Source organism: Girardinichthys multiradiatus, chromosome 11, assembly GCF_021462225.1.
Source record: "Girardinichthys multiradiatus isolate DD_20200921_A chromosome 11, DD_fGirMul_XY1, whole genome shotgun sequence".
NCBI lineage: Eukaryota > Metazoa > Chordata > Actinopteri > Cyprinodontiformes > Goodeidae > Girardinichthys > Girardinichthys multiradiatus.
The window spans coordinates 9,967,749-9,991,654 of record NC_061804.1 but is presented as its reverse complement, the minus strand read 5'-3'; the positions used below and the strand labels follow the sequence as shown (position 1 = coordinate 9,991,654).

General features: G+C 41.1%; 1 protein-coding gene across 2 annotated transcripts; it reads right to left on the bottom strand.

Annotated features, from left to right (window-relative positions):
* Positions 1 to 199: 199 nt before the first annotated feature.
* On the bottom strand, positions 200 to 23,267 carry bckdk (branched chain ketoacid dehydrogenase kinase). 2 transcript variants are annotated; one of them, XR_007040303.1, is made up of 13 exons: positions 22,854 to 23,267; positions 20,832 to 20,900; positions 20,611 to 20,721; positions 15,800 to 15,847; positions 14,453 to 14,572; positions 14,218 to 14,316; positions 13,155 to 13,228; positions 12,216 to 12,344; positions 11,189 to 11,278; positions 8,611 to 8,766; positions 8,343 to 8,467; positions 570 to 767; positions 200 to 441 (listed from the first exon to the last, which is right to left on the bottom strand). XR_007040303.1 is itself a non-coding variant. In XM_047379157.1 (11 exons), exons 1-11 carry the CDS (start codon positions 23,100 to 23,102, stop codon positions 8,323 to 8,325), a joined length of 1,290 nt encoding a protein of 429 aa, XP_047235113.1. In that variant the 5' UTR covers positions 23,103 to 23,266; the 3' UTR covers positions 5,710 to 8,322. The 2 variants fall into 2 exon arrangements, 1 of the variants encoding a protein (XP_047235113.1); XM_047379157.1 differs by lacking the exons at positions 200 to 441; positions 570 to 767 and having other exon boundaries at positions 5,710 to 8,467; positions 22,854 to 23,266.
* Positions 23,268 to 23,906: the final 639 nt, after the last annotated feature.

Genomic DNA, 23,906 nt, shown 5'->3' with positions numbered 1-23,906 from the left:
ACAAATGGAGCCTGCCTGGAAACCATCCACCCACTCAGTTTCTGCACATCGATGCTGTTTTAAAGTGCTTAAATATCTGAGCTCCTTACATTTGCCTTACTGAAATATTGCCTTGAGTTTGTTGGATAATTAGTTTTTATTTTATTTTTTTAAAGGAACCAAACTGTTGCCACATTCCAAATAACATGCCAAACCAAAATGGCGCTCAGTAGTTTTATTTTTTCTGAACTTTCTTATTTGTCCATCCTGTAAATTCATCAGTAACTTTGTCCTGTTGTTTAATGTCTATGGATCTGTGCTTGGTACTGCAGAGGTCTGTGTAAGAAGATCATGGGTCACAACCTGAAATGTACCGCTGAATAAAACAAAGACCAAAGTTTTCTTTGTCTTGTGTGACGACTTTGTCCGTTCGCTCAGAAGGAAGTCCACAGGGAAGCTCCTCTGTAAAAACAAAAGACAAAGGATGTAAATGTAACCGATATCCGTGGAAGGGCAACAACTGAAATCTGGGAGAGTAAATGCAGCATCAGAAAGAATGTCAGCATTATTTTACATCATGTAAAACAAACCTGATAGACAAGAGTAGATTCTTTGTTTTGGCTTTTCTCATCTTCCAGTTCCTTCATATAATCATTTCCATCTGTCTTTTGAACCTTCTGGTTAGTGTGTGAACAATTCTTCAGCAGGGACAGGAATGAAGGTCAGAGTTGATGGGAAGGTGGATGGTGCTCAATACTGAGAATACTCCTGGAGAAACCTGATGGAGGCTGCAAAACAACAACCCTGAACATGCAGCCTGAGAAAATGGAATAGGGTAGAGCAAAACATACTCATATTTATCAGAATGGTCCAGTCAAAGTCTAGGTTTACAGTCCTGTGAAAAAGTATGATACCTTACACATTTTTTTTCTATTTTTCGTTTTCTACCACACTTTCATTTCAGCTCATCAGACTGCTACAGTTTTTATAACTAAGAAGTAAATATAAACGTTGGAGGGACTATGTCTCTCGGCTGGCCTGGGAACGCCTTGGGCTCCCCCTGGAGGAGGTGTCTGGGGAGAGGGACGTCTGCTGCCCCCGCGACCCGGTCCCGGATAAAGCAGAAGACGACGAGTACGAGTAAATATAAACAGATTTTCAAATGATGGTTTCATTATTTCAGGGAAAAAAACTACATACCCAACCTGGAAATAAGTGGGAAAAAAAGTAATATTTCCATAAGCCTAATAACACGTTCTGCCACACCATAGCATCAACATCTGCCATTAAACATTTGTCTCACAATCCTTACTGCTTTAGAAGGTCCTGGATTTCTTTTTTTCTTGAAGATATTTAACCTTTCATCCAAAAGGCTGAATCAGTTCCTGGTTTTTTTTCAATAAAAGAAGTCCAGTTGCCTTCAACTTGTCATGTCCTGGATGACTGAGAATCTACATCCGAGTCTTTTACGTCACTGTGGAAGAGTTCTGGTCCACTCTTCAATACTTCCTCGGTGCATTAAATCCAAATGAGAATCTGTGATAAGACTTGAAAAGTGCCGTTCACAGATGCTCCTCATCCGGTGTGTGTGATGTTGAACAATGTGCAATAAATAAAACCAGTGTCAAGATGTGCAAAGGTAGTCCAGACATAATCCATATCAACGCTTTTGCAAGGCACTTTAACAGTGTTGTTTGTTTTTGTTTAAGATGCTATATCAAAGCATATGTGTCATGAGGGGTCATACTATAGTGTATCCAAGAAAACTACAAGTCATGTAAGGTCATATAGTATTCATTATAGAAAACTATGTGTCATATGAGGTAACACTACAATATTATCGTATGTATTGGAGGAAACTGTGTCTTTTGAGGTCATACTATAATCAGAATCAGAAAAGCTTTATTGCCAAGTACGTTTTTGGAATTTGTTTTGGCGTAGTCGGTGCAATACAGTACAAATTAAACAGTATAAACATATCTACAATATAATATAAATATATGTTCACAGTTTTAAGTGAGTGAGAGTAAATATAGAGCAGTACAGGTCCTTCTCAAAATATTAGCATATTGTGATAAAGTTCATTATTTTCCATAATGTCATGATGAAAATTTAACATTCATATATTTTAGATTCATTGCACACTAACTGAAATATTTCAGGTCTTTTATTGTCTTAATATGGATGATTGTGGCATACAGCTCATGAAAACCTAAAATTTCTATCTCACAAAATTAGCATATTTCATCCGACCAATAAAAGAAAAGTGTTTTTAATACAAAAAACGTCAACCTTCAAATAATCATGTACAGTTATGCACTCAATACTTGGTCGGGAATCCTTTGGCAGAAATGACTGCTTCAATGCGGCGTGGCATGGAGGCAATCAGCCTGTGGCACTGCTGAGGTCTTATGGAGGCCCAGGATGCTTCGATAGCGGCCTTTAGCTCATCCAGAGTGTTGGGTCTTGAGTCTCTCAACGTTCTCTTCACAATATCCCACAGATTCTCTATGGGGTTCAGGTCAGGAGAGTTGGCAGGCCAATTGAGCACAGTGATACCATGGTCAGTAAACCATTTACCAGTGGTTTTGGCACTGTGAGCAGGTGCCAGGTCGTGCTGAAAAATGAAATCTTCATCTCCATAAAGCTTTTCAGCAGATGGAAGCATGAAGTGCTCCAAAATCTCCTGATAGCTAGCTGCATTGACCCTGCCCTTGATAAAACACAGTGGACCAACACCAGCAGCTGACACGGCACCCCAGACCATCACTGACTGTGGGTACTTGACACTGGACTTCTGGCATTTTGGCATTTCCTTCTCCCCAGTCTTCCTCCAGACTCTGGCACCTTGATTTCCGAATGACATGCAGAATTTGCTTTCATCCGAAAAAAGTACTTTGGACCACTGAGCAACAGTCCAGTGCTGCTTCTCTGTAGCCCAGGTCAGGCGCTTCTGCCGCTGTTTCTGGTTCAAAAGTGGCTTGACCTGGGGAATGCAGCACCTGTAGCCCATTTCCTGCACACGCCTGTGCACGGTGGCTCTGGATGTTTCTACTCCAGACTCAGTCCACTGCTTCCGCAGGTCCCCCAAGGTCTGGAATCGGCCCTTCTCCACAATCTTCCTCAGGGTCCGGTCACCTCTTCTCGTTGTGCAGCGTTTTCTGCCACACTTTTTCCTTCCCACAGACTTCCCACTGAGGTGCCTTGATACAGCACTCTGGGAACAGCCTATTCGTTCAGAAATTTCTTTCTGTGTCTTACCCTCTTGCTTGAGGGTGTCAATAGTGGCTTCTGGACAGCAGTCAGGTCGGCAGTCTTACCCATGATTGGGGTTTTGAGTGATGAACCAGGCTGGGAGTTTTAAAGGCCTCAGGAATCTTTTGCAGGTGTTTAGAGTTAACTCGTTGATTCAGATGATTAGGTTCATAGCTCGTTTAGAGACCCTTTTAATGATATGCTAATTTTGTGAGATAGGAATTTTGGGTTTTCATGAGCTGTATGCCAAAATCATCCGTATTAAGACAATAAAAGACCTGAAATATTTCAGTTAGTGTGCAATGAATCTAAAATATATGAATGTTAAATTTTCATCATGACATTATGGAAAATAATGAACTTTATCACAATATGCTAATATTTTGAGAAGGACCTGTATAGGATGCGAGAGCGGTACAACAGTGCAGGTGATCAGTGTGCAAGTAAAGCAGGAGTCCAAGCTGAGCGTTAATGTAACGCATAGAGTTACAGGTTACAGGTGTCCTGTCAGCAAAAAAGGGGGGGTGTGGGTGAAAGGGAGAGTGTCAGGGTGGTTTCTGGGCTTTGTTAACCAGGCTGGTGGAAGACTGCAGCCAATAACCTTCTCAGCAGACCGAATGACACGCTGCAGCCTGCCCTTATCCTTTGTTGTAGCAGCGGCGTACCAGATGGTGATGGAGGAGGTGAGGATGGACTCAATGATGGCTGTGTAGAAGTGCACCATCATAGTCTTTGGCAGGTTGAATTTCTTCAGCTGCCGCAGGAAGAACATCCTCTGCTGGGCTTTCTTGATGAGGGAGCTGATGTTTGGCTCCCACTTGAGATCCTGGGAGATGATGGTTCCCAGGAAGCGGAAAGATTCCACAGTGTCAATTGTGGAGTCACAGAGGGTGATGGGGGCAGGTGGGGCTGGGTTCTGCCTGAAGTCCACAACCATCTCCACTGTCTTTAGAGCGTTGAGCTCAAGGTTGTTCTGGCTGCACCAGTCCACCAGATGGTCCACCTCCCATCTGTACGCAGACTCATCACCATCAGAGATGAGTCCGATCAGGGTGGTGTCGTCCGCAAACTTCAGAAGCTTGTATGTCAGAGGATACTATGTGTCGTGTGAGGTCATACTATAGTATGTATCAAAGGAAACTACATTCACCGGCCACTTTATTAGGTACACCTTGCTAGTACCGGGTTGGACCCCCTTTTGCCTTCAGAACTGTCTTAATCCTTGGTGGCCTAGATTCAACAAGGTACTGGAAACATTCCTCAAGAGAGTTTGGTCCATATTGACATGATAGCATCACACAGATGCTGCAGATTTATCGGCTGCATCCATGATGAGAATCTCCCGTTCCACCACATCCCAAAGATGCTCTATTGGATTGAGATCTGGTGACTGTGGAGGCCATTTGAGTCCAGTGAACTCATTGTCATGTTCAAGAAACCAGTCTGAGATGATTCGTGCTTTATGACATGGTGCGTTATCCTGCTGGAAGTAACCATCAGAAGATGGGTACACTGTGGTCATAAAGGGATGGACATGGTCAGCAACAATACTCAGGTAGGCTGTGGCGTTGATACGATGCTCAATTGGTACTAAGGGGCCCAAAGTGTGCCAAGAAAATATCCCCCACACCATTACACCACCACCACCAGCCTGAACCATTGATACAAGGCAGGATGGATCCATGCTTTCATGTTGTTGACGTCAAATTCTGATCCTACCATCCGAATGTTGCAGCAGAAATCGAGACTCATCAGACCAGGCAACGTTTTTCCAGTCTTCAATTTTAGTGAGCCTGTGTGAATTGTAGCCTCAGTTTCCTGTTCTTAGCTGACAGCTGGCACCAGGTGTGGTCTTCTGCTGCTGTAGCCCATCCGCCTCAAGGTTTCAACGTGTTGTGTGTTCAGAGATGCTCTTCTGCATGCATTGGTTGTAACAAGTGGTTATTTGAGGTACTGTTGCCTTTCTATCAGCTCAAACCAGTCTGGCCATTCTCTGACATCAACAAGGCATTTGTGCCCACAGAACTGCAGCTCACTGGATATTTTCTTTTTTTTGGACCATTCTCTGTAAACCCTCGAGATGGTAGTGCGTGAAAATCCCAGTAGATCAGCAGTTTCTGAAATATTCAGACCAGCCCGTCTGGCACCAACAACCATGCCACGTTCAAAGTCACTTAAATCACTTTTCTTCCCCATTCTGATGCTCGGTTTGAACTGCAGCAGATCGTCTTGACCATGTTTACATGTCTACATGCCTAAATATATTGAGTTGCTGCCATGTGATTGGCTGATTAGAAATTTGCGTTAATGAGCAGTTGGACAGGTGTACCTAATAAAGTGGCCGGTGACTGTATGTGTCATGTGAGGTCATACTATAGGTCATAGTATCATGTGTGTGTGTATATATATATATATATTTGTTTTTTTCCTTCTTTCATTCTATAGTATGTGTCCAAGAAAGCTCAGAGTCAACCATTTAAACTGGCAAAATTTAATTACTACAAAATCTTGAACAAAACAAAAATCATTAGCAACCAGCGTTAGTCCAGATAACAAAACACCTCATGACAGCATATGTTTTCAGATAATTAATAATAAGCGTTTTTTATTGTCGTCTGAAAATCTAGTAACTGATTCCAAAAAAGAAGTTTCAACCGTGTCTTAACTGTTTCAGACCACCAGAGGGCAACAGTGCACATTTATGGCATTATTAAATTAAAAATCTCTAACCTCCCTTCAACATTGTTCCAGCAATATTCTGGAATAAAGATGGTGATGATCAACCATGACTTTACGTTTTTCCTTCACTATTTCCAAGACTTTCAGAGTTTAATTAAAAACAGTCCATATGGACATTTTAACCAAGATCTGTAGGTACTGATTCTCTTTTTAACAATCAGGTGAGAAATAAATATTTAAGCTTTTTAAAAATGAAAGCAAAGGTTTAAATTTTACAAATAAAATAACTTGATCTTAACACCTCACAAGCCAACATTTCATTTTAATCTGTGTAAACTTACAAGAGCGCACGAACACTGACAGCATGATATCCAAAAATATCGAAGCATCTTTTTCATTACTTTCATGCTATCCAAAGAAAGTAAGTAAAGCTTTAATATGGAAAGTTTTTTAAAACAAAATGTTGAACTGCATTGAAAAATGCAAAGCTGCAAAAATCCAAGAAGAAACTGGATAATGCCCAATCAGATTTAAAAATTGACAATGAATGCAAAAACAATGCTACATGGAAGAGAAAATGTAGCATTCAGGCTGATCTGCTGCATAACAACTGCACTAAACTGGGGAATGTTCATCACAATGGTAGGAGTGCTCATAGGGTTTATTATGTTGTAGATTACTAAACCACATTAATCGACGTTTGTCCTGTTATTTTTTCACCATTTTTGACTAAAGACTTAAAAGTGGGGAAGGTTTTGTAACCATTGTGCATTTAGGAACACAACTTGGCCATCAAGTTTTTTTCTCTGGGACCCCCTCCCCCCCAACTCTGAGACCATTAGGTTCATAAAGAGACCGATGTGCTGAAGTTCACCTTTACAATGGCTCAAAACCACTCTGCAGTCTCCAGGATTTTAAGGTCGAAGATCACCAGATTGCTGCAAATTTGAAAAACGGAAAACCCAATTCTAAAATCCTATTTTAATGTGAGGGAAAGCTCTTTGTACTTCACCAGGTTCACTGCCTCTCTGTGCATTGAGGCAAGGCCAGTTGTGGGAATCTGACTCACAAAACTGACCCCATCAAGGCTCAGAACTCTGAAGTAGTAGTTCAACTGTATTTAAATTGCATTATAAACTCTCTGAACTATGAACAGGAGACTGGAAAGGTCCTAATTTCAATTGGGCTCCACATGCCCAGTTTGGAGGTGTGTGCACTTCTCTCCAGCTGGAAACTCTATGTCACAGAAGGTGCTAATTTTAATTCAAAGAATATGAAATATTAGATAACTGTTACTGTAACTTAATTGACTAAATAAATGAAAATGAGGACAGAGAAGGTTTTATAGTGCAAGAAACCCTGTTTAGCTTTTTATAAACACAATCAAATAGAAAACCTCTCTCATAGACTGCAAACTTCAACCAAAAGTCCTTTAAATAAAAAAGAAAAAAAAAGACAACAAAGTTAATTAACACTTCTCTGGTGTATTAGCTTGTGAGTCGTTACAAAAAAATGTCAAAAACAGCTGTGATCGGTGCGAGCGGCAAGTACTGACACAAAATCTACTAATTGATGATGATCGAGTGATACAGTTTACATCTGTGTGAAATGATGAAGGCATCATGCAGGATCATTAACTAAGGTGTTGCAAAGTAAGGCAGCTGAACATCTCTGCTCCACAAAAATACTAAAAGATGTTCAGTGTGGTGAGTTTCTTTTATTTTTTTTTTTAAGCAGAAAGACTCGAAAGCTACTCATGGGTTTTTGAGGTTTGGCCGTTTTATATTTATGTTCCACATGCATTTTATTTAAAGCTGTCAAATCTGAAGATGACACCAGAAGACACAAAGCTCCCTGACCTCCAAAGACACTTGATCTGAACTCGTTTACTGCCGTAAACTTCGATATTTTTCTGTGGTAAACTTTAGATTTTGAAGACAAAAGACTAAACGTGGTAATGATCCATTAAACTTGTGAGCAGCTTTGTGCACTTTAGGGAGATCTCAATAGGCTTGGAGTGTTTCGAAACGTTAATCGTTTAAAAATCTGTCAAATGAGGTCGTCTGACAAGTAACTTTAATGTGAGCCTCCTGAAACATGAAGCTTCTTCTTGTTCTCTCTCATGCTGTTTTTCAAATAAACTAAACATTCAAAAATTCATTACCTACCAAAACTTTGAGACGACATGCCACAGGGTACAAAACGAAAAAGAAAGACAACTGAAATGATTAAATCAACAGCTAACATAGCTTATAATCAGTCAAAGGCGAAATAAAGATCTGACAGTGATCTGGAGGCTGCCACTCAGCAGACATATGACCTCGTCTCTGTCTGCCTTTATGTAGGGAAAAAACCCTCTTTCATGACCTGATTCCTCTGTTTGGACCTACAGGGTTTAAAGAGTGACTTTTACACTCTGAAGCTTTCACCTTTGCCATCGATGTGGCGCAGACGCAGGTAAACATCTGTGCCGATGCCCTGCATGGACTGTATGGACAGAGAGCCGCCGAGGTACTCTGCGTAGGCCCTGGATGTGGGCAAGCCGAAACCAAACCTGTGCAACAAAGACGATGAGTTCAGACCTGACTGTTAATAAAACTATGGGGCTAATAGAGAAAAACCAAGAAAAGCAAGTCAAGTGTGAGATGAGCACTGCGGTTAGATCAGGGTGCATCTGTAAATTAGTCCCATTCTTACCCATGCATCGGGCTGGATTGGTTCCCACTGTTAGTAATGGTGTTGAACAGGTTGCTCATGCGGGGGTCCTGCACGCTCTCCTCTGCAGTGCTGAAGTGGTAGTCCATCACCTTGTCAATTATTTTGTGAGGGATGCCACCTCCGCGGTCTGAAATCCTAAACACAAAAACACTATCGTCACCAAAGTTAATACAAAAAAAAACAAAACGGGTTTTAGAGGATTTTAATTTACTATGAGAAACAAAAACTAATCCAAACCACTCTGGTGCATCATGGAAAAGTAACTGCCCCCTTGTTTATCATGAGCTACTTGAGATTACGTACTACGGATGGATGGATAATAGAACAATAAAACTATTTAGAAATGGCATCTAAGAATCAAAAAGGTTTAAATCCCTTCAGAGATATTTTGATATTTAGACATTTCAGTGTACCAGATGTCCCTGAATGCACCATAAAAGCACAGCTGTTGAGAAATCCCACCGGGTCAGAGGGACTGGACAGTACCAGTGTGTTGTTCCATTTCATGTGTTGTGCAGTGTTTTGGACTGGTTAGAGGCTTCGGGTAGCTGGATTTGGACTTTAGCTGATTTTTCTCCAGAACCATTAATGGTGTTTCAGGTGAGTAATTCAGTTAACTTTGGAGCAGCTATGTACATTATTGCTGTTGAAAATGCATACTCTGACATGAGGTTCTGGTACGGTCCACCTTTCTTTCTCTACTGTAGCTGCATGAGAACCCTTAATGATCCCAAATGGCAGAGTGCAGTGAAAGCTGGGAGTCATTTTCCACGCTTGTAACCTGCGCACCGTAACCCCTACATGCACTTGTACAAAGTACACACTCCATAGAAGGTCGTAGGGTGTAGGGTGGGTATTGGGACAGGGCCATTCTCTGGTTTGTTTTGGTGTTACTTATTAAAGCTGCCCTACAGAACGTTAAATCGTGCTCTTAGTTCCACACATACTTACTTAGCATCTGTTCAGGTATAAAACAGGCTGCATTTGGTTGGTACATGTGGTACCGAACCAACAGGGTTATATCGGATATTTTCGGTACCGGTGTGTGTACCGTTACAGCCGTAATCACAACCCACACACCCAGACCTGAGCTTTTACGGACAGAACAGGAGTGGATCCTGTTTAAAATTAAAACGCCGTCTTTCTGATTTAATGTTCTTGAGAAAGTCTGTCACAACAGAACCCCTCAGGATCCAAATTAGCCTATGTTTATGGCCACTAATGTCAATACCGACGTCCAGGCAGGAAGAGTTGAAATGTAAACAGAACCCAACCGTAACAGCAGAGCACCGTACAGATTAACTGGGTTTGAACATTTTATATAAAAGCAGAGCTCCTGCTTCGAGTCATCAGCTCAGGTTAGATGTTTCCACCACTGTTACCAAGAGATATATGAGAAGTTCACATCTCCATATATTTCACATTTTATCATGCTTCCAACAGTGTATTTTATTGAGATTTTATGTGATGGATAATCATTGGGAAACAGAAGGAAAAAGACACCATACTTTCAAAAGATTTGATTAAATGAAAACCTGAACAATGTGACTGATTGTTTAGCCTCCATTAGTCTGCTGTTCTGTTTCTGGCCTCAGAGGTTTGTTAGAGAACAAACCGCATCATGAAGACCAAGGAACACAGCAGACGGGTCAGGGAGAAAGCTGTGTAGATGTTTAAAGCAGAGTTCAGGTGGGAGAAACTGTTGACAGGACAACCAGTAGTCATGTTCTCCACAAATGTGGCTTTGTGTTAAAAAGCCAGTTTAAGTCCCACAAGCCATGCAGGAAACGTAGAAAACATGAAAGCTTTCGCACATCCCTGCTGTGCTCTGCGGGGACAGGAAGCTCAGAAGATGGATGGGGTAAAATACAGGAGATGATGCAGAAGATGTAAAATCAGGATGGAGGTCCACCTTCCAGCAGGACAATGACCCCAATCATACAGCCGGAGATACAATAGTGGTTTAGATCAAAGCGTATTCATGTGTTAAAATGGCCCAGTCAAAGTACAGGGTGCTGTATACAAATGCAAACCTTACTTTTCAGATATTTTTGATTTTTTGAAAACTATGTAGATCAGAATTAGAGCAACTTTATGCTGGTTTAATCCCCATAAAATTCATTGAAGTTAATTGTTATGTGACAAAATGAAGAAAAAAGTTTAAGGGGTATGAATATTTCTGCAAGGCACTGTATTTCAACATCGAAGCCTATTCATAAAGCAGAATGGGCTAAACCTAACTGAGAATCTGTGGATTCGAAAACTGGTGTTCACAGACGCTCTCCACCCATTCTGACTGAGCTTGAGATGTTTGAGCAAAGACTGAGTTTCTAAATCTGCAAAGCACAAAAAGAGAAACCCAGCAGTGAACAATGGTTCCACAAAGCATTAACTCTGAGGGGCTGAATACTAAAGCAGACGACACTCTTCAGAGTTTTATTTCTAAAAACAATCGTAAACCATGTATGATATTCCTTTCCACTTCACATTACTAGTTAGTAATATTCTGGATCAACTACGATCTCCAGGACTTGAATTTCAAATTAAAGCCCCTCACCTTATGACAAAGTCAATGTCGTTGTTGGCGATGGTAACGACGACATCGGGCACGTTGTACGGAGTATCCAGGTGGCTTTCCATGGTGGCTCTAAAGGAGGAGCACCAATAAAAAAGCAACACTGACAAAAGTTCACTCATTTACAACATGAAGTTGCTAACACTTTAATCTGCTTTTCTTAATGAAAAACATCCAGACATCAATAACACGGCTGAAGATGTTGCCCTCTCTGGACTAAGAAGACTCCACAAGATGAGCTAATTAAGATAAAATGATCAAATAAACGGTTTCTATCCTGTTTTTAGAGCCGCAAAACCATCAAACAAAACAATGCTTTGTAATTATTTAACCAGCTTTAATAAAAACCTCTTTTCCATAAAAAATTAATTCTGTTTTATGTGATTTTCAACAAAGGACCCCCTCCATTCAATCAAAGCTTCTGAAGAGAAAAACAAACAGTTCAATCTTTAAATCTCAAAATGCAGAAGCTTCTTTCATCCATTGCTCTCTCTCATCTCTCTCTGTTACATCTCCACCTTTTTCCTTGCCCATCCCTCTCATCCATCCCTACCTCCTCCATCCCTCATTCCCACCCACTTCATCCTTCCAATCCCACTTCCTTTATCCTTCTTCTCATCCCTTTGGCCTCCATCTCTCTCTCATCACTACCACACCCTGCCCCCGTTTCAACCCCAGATCTTTAATCCGTCGTCCTCCCATCCCCACCTCCATCATTTCCCTCATGCATTCCTCCTCCACCATTCATCCATCACCACCAACAACTTCCTCCTGCCAGTTCTAACAAAATGTTTCTTTCTAAGAATTATTCTAAATGATGACAGCCAAAAATCTGCACAAACTATATGTTTAAAACTAAATATAAGTTTACCAAAAAAAAAACGTAGTCATAATGTTTGCATTCAAAATGCAAAGACAAACCTTCCTTGATGTCACTATATTTGAAAAATGTTAAAACTGGTAATGAGCTGACCCCAGATGGAAGATCATCTTCTCGTCTCTGTTTTACCTCATGGCGTTCTTAAGAAGCTCTGGCAGGATGTAGTCCAGAGGCAGAGGGATGAAGGGGAAACGGGCCGCGACGTGTCCGTTGATCCGGACCCTCGGAGAGTTACCGTACTGGTGTTCACACAAACGTCTGTTGGACACGAGAGAGAACGAACTCAACACAAAACGTTCTTACAAGTAGCTTGCTAAATCAACCAGGAGTTTCTGCTGTTCTTATTGGAAATAACTGATTTGAAATAGAGCTGATCTTCTGGAACGGCAGAATGATGAAATAAATCACAGAGCAACAAACATGCTTCATATCCTCATTACTCTTCAGTTTATTAAAAAACAACAAAAAAAAGGGACAAAACATAATGAACACTAGCTTGTGATTATAGTCAGGTCCGGCCTCACAGGCAGGCTGGTGTCAAAGAAAAGGAACAAGCAGATTTATTTTTAAAATCTTAAAATGTTCATTTTTTTCATTCATAAACAAACCATTGTAGGTGCCACATCTTGGACAAGTTATTTTCAGATGAAAAGTGACTATTTGATTCATTTTTTTACAAAAACAGACCCGAAACAAGTAGATTTATAAGTTTGAACATCAATAGCTTTGCTACTAATATACTGTAAAAATCAGTTGAAAAAGTAAATACGGACCTAGCCCACTAATAATAATGATAAAAACAAAGCAGCATTTTGAATCCTTAAAAAACTTATTTAACCTCAAATTTGCTCTCAACTTTAAGCCAGAAATTATGACAAAATATTTTTTTAGACAATTAAATAGGGGATTTGTGGCTGTAATCAAAAGAAAACCCGAGCGGTAAATAGAGTGATAGCTCATATCTCATTCACACGTGTTTATCAGCTGACCTCTGACATGTCAATAAAAGAACTTAAACAGAAAGTCATCTGAGGGCGATGAGCAAACATGGCCGTGGCAAACGCTCACCTGGAAAAGTCCACCCACTTCTCGATGATCTTCTTAGGGGACAGGCGTCTGCATATGATGCCCACAAAATCCGACTGAAATACAAACAAAAGGAGATGAAATTTCAATCATTTCATAGAAGTCTGATCCATCAAGTTTTTCTTTAAAAGTCTTTATTTGTAGACTCCATTAAACAACTGGTTGATTCAGACTTAAAAAATGAGAAAAGGCCAGTTTATGTATAGAGCACCAATCATCCCGATTCAAAGTGCTTTAGAGGACATCAAAGCAAAGACAGAAAGAAAATAAAGAAGCAGAAACAGATATTAAAAATGCCTGAAAGAAACAATGCTGTAAACAAAAATGTTTCCAGTCCCAATTTAAAAGGAACCAAATGTTTCTACTCATCGCAGGTTTTCAGTTTGTTGCAGAACTGAGGAGCATAGAAGCTAAACGCTGCCTCTCCTGGTTTACTTCTGAGTCAGCAGGTCTCTGAAGACCTTTGCAGGGTTCATACTTGACAAGCACCTCAGAAATGTATTTATTTTACAAACAGGGAACCAGAGCAGTGATTTATGAACTGGTTCTGGTATGGTCCATTTTTCCTGGTGCTGGTTAGGACTCTGGCAGCAGCATTTTGGATGAACTGCAGCTGCCTGGTCGACTTTTTTACAGAATGCAGTAAAGACAGAAATCTAACCTGCTGAAAGTAAAGACATGCACCAGTTTTTCTGGGTTCTGTTTGGACAGGAAACACTTTATTCTGGTGATGTTTTAAGATGGCAGTCAGCTGATTTAGCAACACACTTTAGGTGGTCGTCAGAATTTAGATCCGAATTCAAATCTCCACCCAGGTTCCTCCCTCGCTCTGTGGTCTTTAGCCCCATTGAGTCTAGCTGAGTCCTGATGTCAATCCTCACATGTTTGGGATCAAAAAACAGTTTCTTTCTCACCTGCACGGACCTGGAGGTTCTGACCCAGCCACTTATTGATATTATGAACACTCTGACTCAGAGTGTAGTGAACTATGGTTGTGATGAAGTACCACATACATATAAAGGCAGAAACCAGCAGTAAGACATACGTTATCTTCATGAAAAGCAAGGTGGTGTGTGGCTAACATTCGGATTCCCAGACGAGAGCACAGTGTTGTATCCAAGAAGTTCCTGATGATGGTCTCATCCTGTAAGACGGAGAAGAACAGGACTAATAAATAATGAAGCACCTGATCATCCATCTAAAAAAACAAAAGACAATAACAACTCCAGAACGTGAAGATCCTTTAAATGAACCAATGAAGGACAAAGTCCAGCTCTTGCCTGGATGTGTCTGCGACACTCCCTGAAGCCCTGAGCCAGCATGGTGACCACATCTTTATGGTCATCCAGCAGCTGCTGCACCAGCTTACAGAACCGAGCCTCGGCTTCCTGATCCTTGATCTGTCAAGACATATTTTTGTTTAAAGTCAGCGGATAAAAACTATTACACTTAAAAACGGTATCTGTTCTGAAAACTGTAGAGCTCCGTAGAGCTCTTGATGGAGGAGAATAGAAAGGTTGCTTGGCAGGTCTGGCATTATCTGTTATCTCTTCTTCACTAACAAAGCGCCTAAAAGCATTCATAATATGGGATTATCTAAACAGGATGTAGATCACAAATAGTAAAACTCCAAGCCCCAACTGTTTTACACATTGTGATCACTTTTATCGGAACAAAAGCTCTTAAACATGCAGGAGGAAAAAAAAATATGCCTCTGATGACTTAGGTCTACACAGCTGTCACAATGCTGGCAGGTATCTTATTAACTTTGTTTCAGAACTGCCTCATGCCTGATTCACACACCAGGATTTTTACCCGATCTTCCCCTTCTGACATGCACCAACCATCGGGTTGGCTCTTAAGATAATCTTACGCGACATTCCTGCTGTGTGTTAAGGGTGATCTATTCCGCTCGGAAGGACGTTGGGACCCACTCCTAGAGTGTGGGGTGTTCCCCGAGGACAAACAAGCACGGAGCCGGTTGAATGTGATGTGTAGCCAATCAGAACGTGAGGTGACAGAAAGATTTCCTGTCTGACATCTGTTCGTGTGTGGTGTGTTGTGCTTGCCATGTGTCTGGACACCAGCAGGACCGAACCTGTTACACCTACGGTATTTTAATCGCCACGCGTGAGGTCTCTCAGGTTTTGAAAATCCTGCTGTGTGAACCAGACATAAGATGTGTAGAGAATATTAACACATCCACCTTGCAGGAGATGAAATTCAAGCATGCGATGCTGGAGAGTTATGAGACAGAATTACACCTATCGTGATACTGTGACACGAGAGATAAATCAAATAAAATCATACTGTTTATGGAAAACAAAAAGATTTTTTCAAGAAATTTGAATTTGAAATTCCACAAACAAATATGTCTAAAAGTAAAATTTACCTAAGAACATGTTTTACACTCACACCTGAAACTTTTGTTTTCTGAAGCCACATTCAGGACCGGTTCAGAGCAGAGCAGATGAACCAAGTCTGGAGCTGCTGGTTGCGCCTTAATTCATAGTAAATGACACCCTGCCTGTTTTGTTCAGAAATGAACGCCCTCCAAGACATCCTGAACTTGAACTTTCTGTCTGTGCAGTATTTCCTGTTAGTGTGTGTTTGTGCGTGACACTCACCTGGGGAAAGTCGCTGACCATGTGGTAGGCTCTGATATACAGTTCATGCTGCAAGAAAGAGGAAGAAGTAAATCTCTGTAACCATCAATTCAAGCAGACAGCATCACATAACCAGAACCGAGCCCTCATCGGGTCCCACAGTAACACAAACAAGCTCTCATATGGGTTACATTACAGAACCTCTCAGGATGGTTCACTGAGATGTTTCTTTATTTCTGTGCATCAGACACAAGAATTAAAAATGAATAGAATTAGTTTCCTGATCAATGTTTGAGCTAACCTACATTTCAGTGGGTTGCATAAAGAAAGGAGCTCGGCTTTATGCAACCAGCACAGAAAGCCCAAAGATACCAGAGAAGAAGAAATCTGGGTGAAAGTTCATCAGCAACAAAACCACAGTTGTGAAGAGCTTAAAAGGGGAAAACTGGCTGGAAGAGATACCGATTCTAATATTATGTCACAAAAACTTCTTTTTGTTCCACAGAAACACCGATTGTCCTGGAATGACAGTCTGTGCAGCTTGTGCGAACGTCGCCTCTGAACAAAGTGGTGCGGTGGAATGCTGCCTGTCTGACCTCAGCCTCCAGGAACAATGTGTTCCCACTGGCTGCTCAAAAGGAGCTCATGCAAACGAAGATCAGGCAGAAGCTTGCATTCAGTGTGAAGGCAAAATCGACATCGTTACAAAGTTTAAAGATGAGTCTTTTAAAAGTATTCACACCCCCTTGAACTTTCCTGCATTATGTCACATTACAACCATAAATCTCCATACATTTTACTGGGTTTTAATGTGATGGATCATTTAGAAAAAGTGCATAATTGTGAAGAAAACATGCAGGACAGTGGGCCCTGGGGACCAGAGTTGAGAAATACTGCCCTACATGACCTGGGGCAAGCAAGACTGCTGGTGGCTTTACTTCAACAACTCTCTTCCTGCCACTATTGCAGAAGGGCTAGATTTGTGAAGTGGGTGAGACAGATTCCCCCACCTGAATCTCTGTAGCTCCTCCAGTGTCACCATGGGTCTCTTGGCTGTTTCTCTGATTAATGCTTTCCTTGCTCAACCTGTCAGTTTAGGTGGATGACTATGTCTTGGTAGGTTTGGAGATGTGCCATCAGCTTTCCGTTTTCAGATGATGGTTATCATTTTATAACCTAAACCTCTTCCTCCCTGACCCGTCTGCTGTGTTCCTTGGTCTTCATCATGCTGTTTGTTCTCTAACATACCTCTGAGGACAGAATAAATAAAGTTGGGTTGGTATAAGAGTAAAGGGGGTGAAAACACACTCTTGAGATTTGTATTCAGTAAAAAGTTCAAGTTGAAGCGGTGCGAATACTTTTGAAATGCACCGTTTAACACTGTCTGCACAGATAAGTGGTTATATTTTTTTAAAACACAGTTAGCTCATAAATCCTGTAAGCAAACATCGAAAGGGTAGCAATGGGTTAAACATTTTAAAATGACTCATTTTCACTGTTATGTTATGGTAAGGTAAATTTATTTATATAGCGCTTTTCAGTAACGAGACACTCAAAGCGCTGTACATACAGTTACAATACAATCACAAAGAACACAGAAAAACAAATCAAATACTAAGAAATCTAAAAATCTATGAATCCTTCTGAGAAATCGAAAAATCTCCGGTCAATATTACAATGATACAGATAACATTAATAATCCTTTGGGTTTTACTGGTAAGAGCTGGTTCTAAACCAATCTTTCTAAAGAGGTAATTATATCATTAAGTCCTCTATGTTGGGGAAAGCATCTTGTGCTAAGAAGTCTCATTCTAACTAGTGAAGCTGAGTCACTGGTACAAAATAGCTTTAATCCACATTTTCAGGTGCTAATAATATATTGCTTTTACTGGTGCTGAAGTTGAACTAAGTAATCTAATTAAGAAAGCTGGGTCATTGGTGTAAGAGCAGCTAAAGTCCAAGTTATTAATAATGTTTGGTTTTCGCTGGTAAAATCTATGAAAAGTAATGAAATCACACATTTAGGTAAAGTAAGATAGGAGGAAAAAAAATCATATTTTAATAGAGTCTGAAACAGAACAAAAAAACCTCAGCAGGGGTAAGCAACACACACATAAGTAAAGATTTATCAAGGGTACGGTGGAATCTTGAGGGTGTGAATATATAAATCTGAGTTTGTTTGCAAGAATTAGACTGTCAACACTGATAGAAGCGTCATTCTCCTTGAGAAGAGAGGTGGAAGTTTTATCAATCGGCCGCATAGTCCTATCAGCACACAGCTGGTAGGGGAGTGCTGGGGAAGAGCGTCGTGTTCATATAACATCCAGGAGATATTTTGTCGATAGCCTGTTAGCACAAGTTGCCAAGGCCACATTGGGGAGCCAGATTTAGAAAAACAATAAATGTTGTGGTTCAGGCACTTGTGAATTTCCAACCACCTTAAGAGTTTTACTGGTATGTCTCAATTGCGAATCCAAATATACAAATTTCTGGTATTTTCCGCAGATCTGGAGTGTACAACTTCTCCAAGATAACCTCTGAGTCCAACCGCTGCCAGGCTGCGATTCTGTTCAAGAATCGCGTCCAGCTTGCGATTCTGCTCTCTTAACATTTCAGTCTGAGTGTTGATCGCTCTACAGACTCCATCTAACATCGCAGGAAGCTTTGGAACGCTTTGAACAGCTGCCCACGTTTTGAGAATCACTCGATAAGCCAGGTAACCACCAACTCCAAAAAGCAGAAATCCTGTTATCAAAAGTGCAAATATGTAGACATTTTCTACGTCCGCGACCGACATCGTAGTCAGGCACACAATCTTCCACTGCTGCTAAGAATCCATTGTGTTTCCAGAGAAGAACGTCCCGCCTGGACAAGAGGGTCTCCTTTACCCTGTCTTCCCGTTGAAAAAATTTTATCAATTACGTTGAGAGTCCAGCTGACCAAATCCATAATTTACAAATTTGGAGGATATGCAATGCGAGGCTCTGAGAAAAATACAGACAAAAGCAGAAGCAGGGATCAGCAGGGAGGGAGGGAGAGAAAACTCGTGTGTCTTCCACCGAGAGCAAGAGGAAAAAACCCCCAAAAAAACAAAGAAACACTAAGCCTAGAACAGAACGTTACGTCTGCAGCCAGTCTCCGTCGTGCACAAGAGCATCCATGCTCCTCAAACAGAAGTGATTACATCTGCAGTGGCATTGTGTAGCTCAGAGGAGCTGACAGAACAGCACAAACTGGCAACACGCCACAGGACCAGTATGATGTGCTGGGTTCAAACTGGCAGTGGGGACCCTGCTACAAACGAGTCCCAAATCATTTATCTTTCTGTTGGGATTCATCATTTTACAAAAGATTTATGTGATTAAAGGTTAAAAGCATTTGAAAAATAAAGAAAGGAGAGTTAACTGGTTCTAACTAAACACTATCTAATGGTAACTCCTGTTATAAACTGAAGCGTCAGTGAACGGTCAAGGCAGAAGCCGGAGATCACTCCACCCTCCTGGGAAGAACAGCTGTGGTGCTGGATGTTTGGACTAAATAATCAAATAACCCCAGCTAACCTCAGCTTTTGTTTTCGTTGGGAAAGACATTCATTCCCGGGACGGGAGAATCTGCAGCAGTTGTAGATGTTTATCCATTTTAAGCTTCAATCAGCAGGTACTAAAACATTACCCCTCGGTGCACAGAGGTCATTACTCAGACTTGCTCGTTTGTTATGGCACTTGGGTCTGGTTTACAGTGCTTCAATGCAGACTCAGAAGTGTCTGGGAAGCGGGTCGTGCTTAATGTCGGGTTTCAGAACATTCCATGAATATTAGGAATAACTGATAAGATTTATTTGCAGGTGCTGGGTCCAAGAAATGAGACTCTGGCTCTGGCAGAAACTTCAGAAATTTAACTATAAATATAGATTATTCCAATTTTGCAACTTGGACAATAAACAACAGAAAACATCAAGCTTTGAGATCTATTCTTTTTATATTCAAAGTATTACACTTATGATTTGAAAAAAATAAAAGACTGAAATTGAAAAACAAAATATAGTTGAAAAATGTTGCACTAAACTGTTTATTTTATAATTCTGCTTTTCCAGACTCAAATCACCAATCAAATTTTGGGAATAAAGACCGAAAATACAAGTATTTTTCCGTACTTACCCAGACTTGGAAAATAAAACTAAGATAAAAATACTTTCTCAGTCTTCTTGAGACTGTGTGTCTCACTGAATCAGCGGCACACATAGTGAAGCTAATAATAGTTAATGTGGCCACTAAGAATAACAGCAGCGAATTCCACTGGTTTTCCAGCTTGTAACTAGAACGCTGTTATTGTGACATCATTCCGAGATCTGATTTCCTGCACGAATGGGACGGAGCATAGATACATTTTGAGAATACGACTGCCCTCTGCTGCCTTTAAATACCCTGAACAGTAGCCGTGTTAGCTAATACCTTAGGCCGGCTGTTCCCAGGGAACAACGAAATTATTCAGCGTCTCTCAACCAGCAGGTTTATCAGTGTCTTTTGCAACTTTGTCATCTCAGCCAGAAAAATATATTTGTTGTTTAGTTAATCAGCTTTTAATCATCACTGAGTTTGCTTCCAATTAAAAAAAATCTCAAATGTCAGATTCACTTGAGTTTTTCTCTGTGTTGTTCTGTCCTGCCTGTCTTGGAATATGTTGCTGTCATGAATTTGAAGAGATTGACTTGGGTCAAATATACACGAGTTATTACAAACTTCTCTCCAGTCTTCAACAAAGATTCATGAGGACACGAGTCTTTAATATAGCCTCAGGTGTGTGTGCTTCGTTTATTGTGCTTGTGTCCTTACCACTTGAAGAACGGTGGGGTTGCAGCCGATGATGAAGGGCAGACTGCGGAAGCCCTTGATGCGATGGGCGATCCGCACAGGCAGCTCCTTGTGAAGATACTTGGCACTGCTCTGAGGTCACACACACACACCACAGAAATATCAGTAAGAAGGTACAGAGTGGGAGGGAACAGCGGTTGGATTATTTACTGCAGGACTCTCATGGTGGGTAAAGTGTTTACCAGGATGTGGTGTCCATCAGGAGACTTCCCAGAATACAAGAGGGTCGCTAAGGTCAGTCGCACCGAAGCCTATAGACACAATATGACAAGAAAACAATTACAAAATCCTTAAAGCCCCTGAAAACAACCTGGGACAACTCTCAGTAAGATTCTCGCTGTGCAGCAGAATCAGGATAAAAAGACTTATGTGAAAACACCATGACATGTAGAAAACAAAGAACATGTTGGACATGCAATGATGTGGAACCAAACTGCACGCCAACGGGCCAAAATACACGGTTCTTTGATTAAAGTCTAGAAGAGTCATTATGGCTGGCTGTAATTAAAGGAGGAAGCTATCAAAACCTTCCTGATGCTATGTAAAAAATGTATTTCCCAAATCCTTAAATCATAAATTAACGGAGAAGACCTAGTTCTATTTACGGCCAGGCCAGAACCAGCACCAGCACCATGCTGGTTCTGGGCTGAAATTCAAGAACAGATGAGACTCTAAGTCACCGACATCTATCAGCCTGGAAAGGGTTACAAAGCCATTTCTAAAAGCCCCGAGAGTCCATCAGACTCATCTAGGAGGTCACAGAAGAACCCAGAACATCTAAAGCTCAGACAATGATCCAAAGTACACAAGCAAGACCACCATGCAATGGCTCAAAATTCCTCAACATCATGTAAAAGACTCATAGCCAGATATCACAAACACTTTATAGCAGTTGTTGCTGCCAAGTGTGTAAGAGGTATTTATTAGACGCATTTTACTTTATGTTACAAGGCCACGTATTTTTTTGGATAGTGATCAGTTTTGTTTGAATTTTGTATTTACCGACATCAAGATTTGTTTGGTGATCGGAAACATTTTGGCGTGACACAAAGCCAAAAACAGCAGAAATATGTCAGGACGAAAAACTAAAAAGATTTGATCTAAAGAAGTTAGGCTGCTTCTCCACTTCAACCGCAGATCCTATCTCACCTGAATAAGAACAACAAAGGAGCACCAGCAGGTCAAACAGTCGAGCTGTGTCAGTGTTTACCTGAACATGAAGCTGAAAAATTGCAGAGGTGAATGCAGATGTAAAACTTGTGAGTACAGTAAGTGGAGAACAATTGTACATTTTTTTCAGGTCCAACTTGCAGCAACGCATGGAGCAACTTTAAGCTTTCACTTCTGTCTGGTGACCAGCATTAAACTGGGAACTGCTCGCTGCAGGATTAATGGCCAACTAAATGATTGCATTAAAGTTTAGCTGATCGTTGAGTACAAAATCTTTAAAACTTTACAAGTACTGATGTAAAGACTTAAATGACACCTTCTCAACAGTTAATACTTTTTAAGATGTTTGTTAAACACGTGACTGAAGAATGATTGCGTGTGAGGAACAAAAAACATCTGAGTTTGCCAAGAACAAAGAGGAAGGGAAGACTGCTGACAACAATGAGGAAAAAGCTGAGCTTTATGCTAATGAAGCCAAGCATCTATGGCAAGATCAACTTGCCATAATTAGCAAGACATCGTTTAACTAGCTAAACATTTTGTTCTGTCGATGCTGGATTCAAGGGCGTATTGACACCCAGAGAAACTAGAGCAAAACGTAACGGTTCGATGACTCATAAAGATATTTCTGTATACATTTAATTTATAAAAGTAATCGCTGTTCTACACAATGTAATGTAATCAGGAAACGTTTAGCCAATCGCTTATTTCATTGTTTAAACACATTTGTCCTGTTTGGCTAAAGAAGGCTAGGTTGAACCCCCCCCCTCCCCACACTTACTTAAGCGACTTACATTTACAACAATGTACAGTAAACTTTGTTTGCTTTCAACCTTAATGGATCGGTAAGCAAGCAACCCGGACGTAAAAACCCACAGCATATCTTGGATTTCCTCACTCCCTGAACGTAGCACGGACTGTGCTATAACGGCTAACTGTGAACGCCAAGCCTGAGCCAGCTCCAGCCGGCTCCAGCTAACCCTCCATCCGCCGCCGCGTGTCGCAGAAAACCGGCACAAAATGTACCTCCTTACCTTCTCCGCCGAAACATCAATGGCAGACTGGTTGTAAAACGAAGTGACAGTCTTCGACCGCTCTCTTGCCAGTTCTGAGAAACCCTGCGCAGATGATGTAGACCGGAATCTGTGATTCTCGATGCCTGACTGCAGAGCCGGTAATGTTTTGGTTGCGGGCGCCAGGAAGAGGCTCCCGAGCCTCGGCCTGGCCCTGCCGGTGACACCGCTCAGCATCTCCGTCGCTATGCCTACCAATCCCGGTCGCATTTGACGACCTGTGAGCGCGAACAGGGCTGGCCCGTTACCGGTACAGAAAAACTGAATTCTGCAGCTGCTATGAGTCCATTAGCTTTGTGTCGTTGTTGCGCACAAAGCCATCTGATCCCAATACAGTAGAGACAGCGTACAGGAAGGCCTTTGTGCTTATTGGTCAGTGGGTCAAACATCTAAGGAAACGACGAGACAGCTTAGCCAATCAGTGAGTCAGTCAGAGGCGGAGCTAAGTATCATAAACTCCTCCCTCAGAACGGCACACACTGTACTCTGCACGGCCGCTGCACCGTCATAAAGCTGGAGGAGCAAGAAGCCAAAAAAGCCCAATAAATTCATTAAAATAAAACCGGTAGCACCTTTAGAGACACAATACATAAATTAACACATTATCCGTTCCACAGTGTATTTATCTGCAAATTACAGACTCAATTTTCCCCGCAATGGATTTGCTGTTGCTTCTTTTAATGTTTATTCAGTCTCTAACCCAGAGACATTTTTAAACGAGCGGTTCATTAAAAACTTTTAAACTTCTAAACCTAAAAAAGAACTGTAGCAAATGTCATGTTTATCTATACAAGGAAGTCAATTTTCAAGTAGCTAGTCAGAGATAATAATCTGGAACACCTCAAAATCAGAATAACTTTTTAAATTTGAATGTTTTCCTACAACTTCAAAATAACTTTAAAGAAATCCAATACAGGTGCTATGTCCAGACTTCATGTATTACTTTTGTACACAATTAAACTTGAGTGACACCCCGTTTTTAATCCTGGGGTTCAATATGATGTTGATCCATCC

What these genes read in the sequence shown, in the direction of transcription:
- bckdk (XM_047379157.1), bottom strand. Translation starts at nt 23,102, where the DNA reads ATGCGACCGGGATTGGTAGGCATAGCGACGGAGATGCTGAGCGGTGTC. An exon ending in TGGTCAGCGACTTTCCCCAG is followed by an intron (nt 14,573 to 15,799) that starts GTGAGTGTCACG and finishes ATGTCTTGACAG; the next exon opens with ATCAAGGATCAGGAAGCCGA. An exon ending in AGTGTCGCAGACACATCCAG is followed by an intron (nt 14,317 to 14,452) that starts GCAAGAGCTGGA and finishes TCCGTCTTACAG; the next exon opens with GATGAGACCATCATCAGGAA.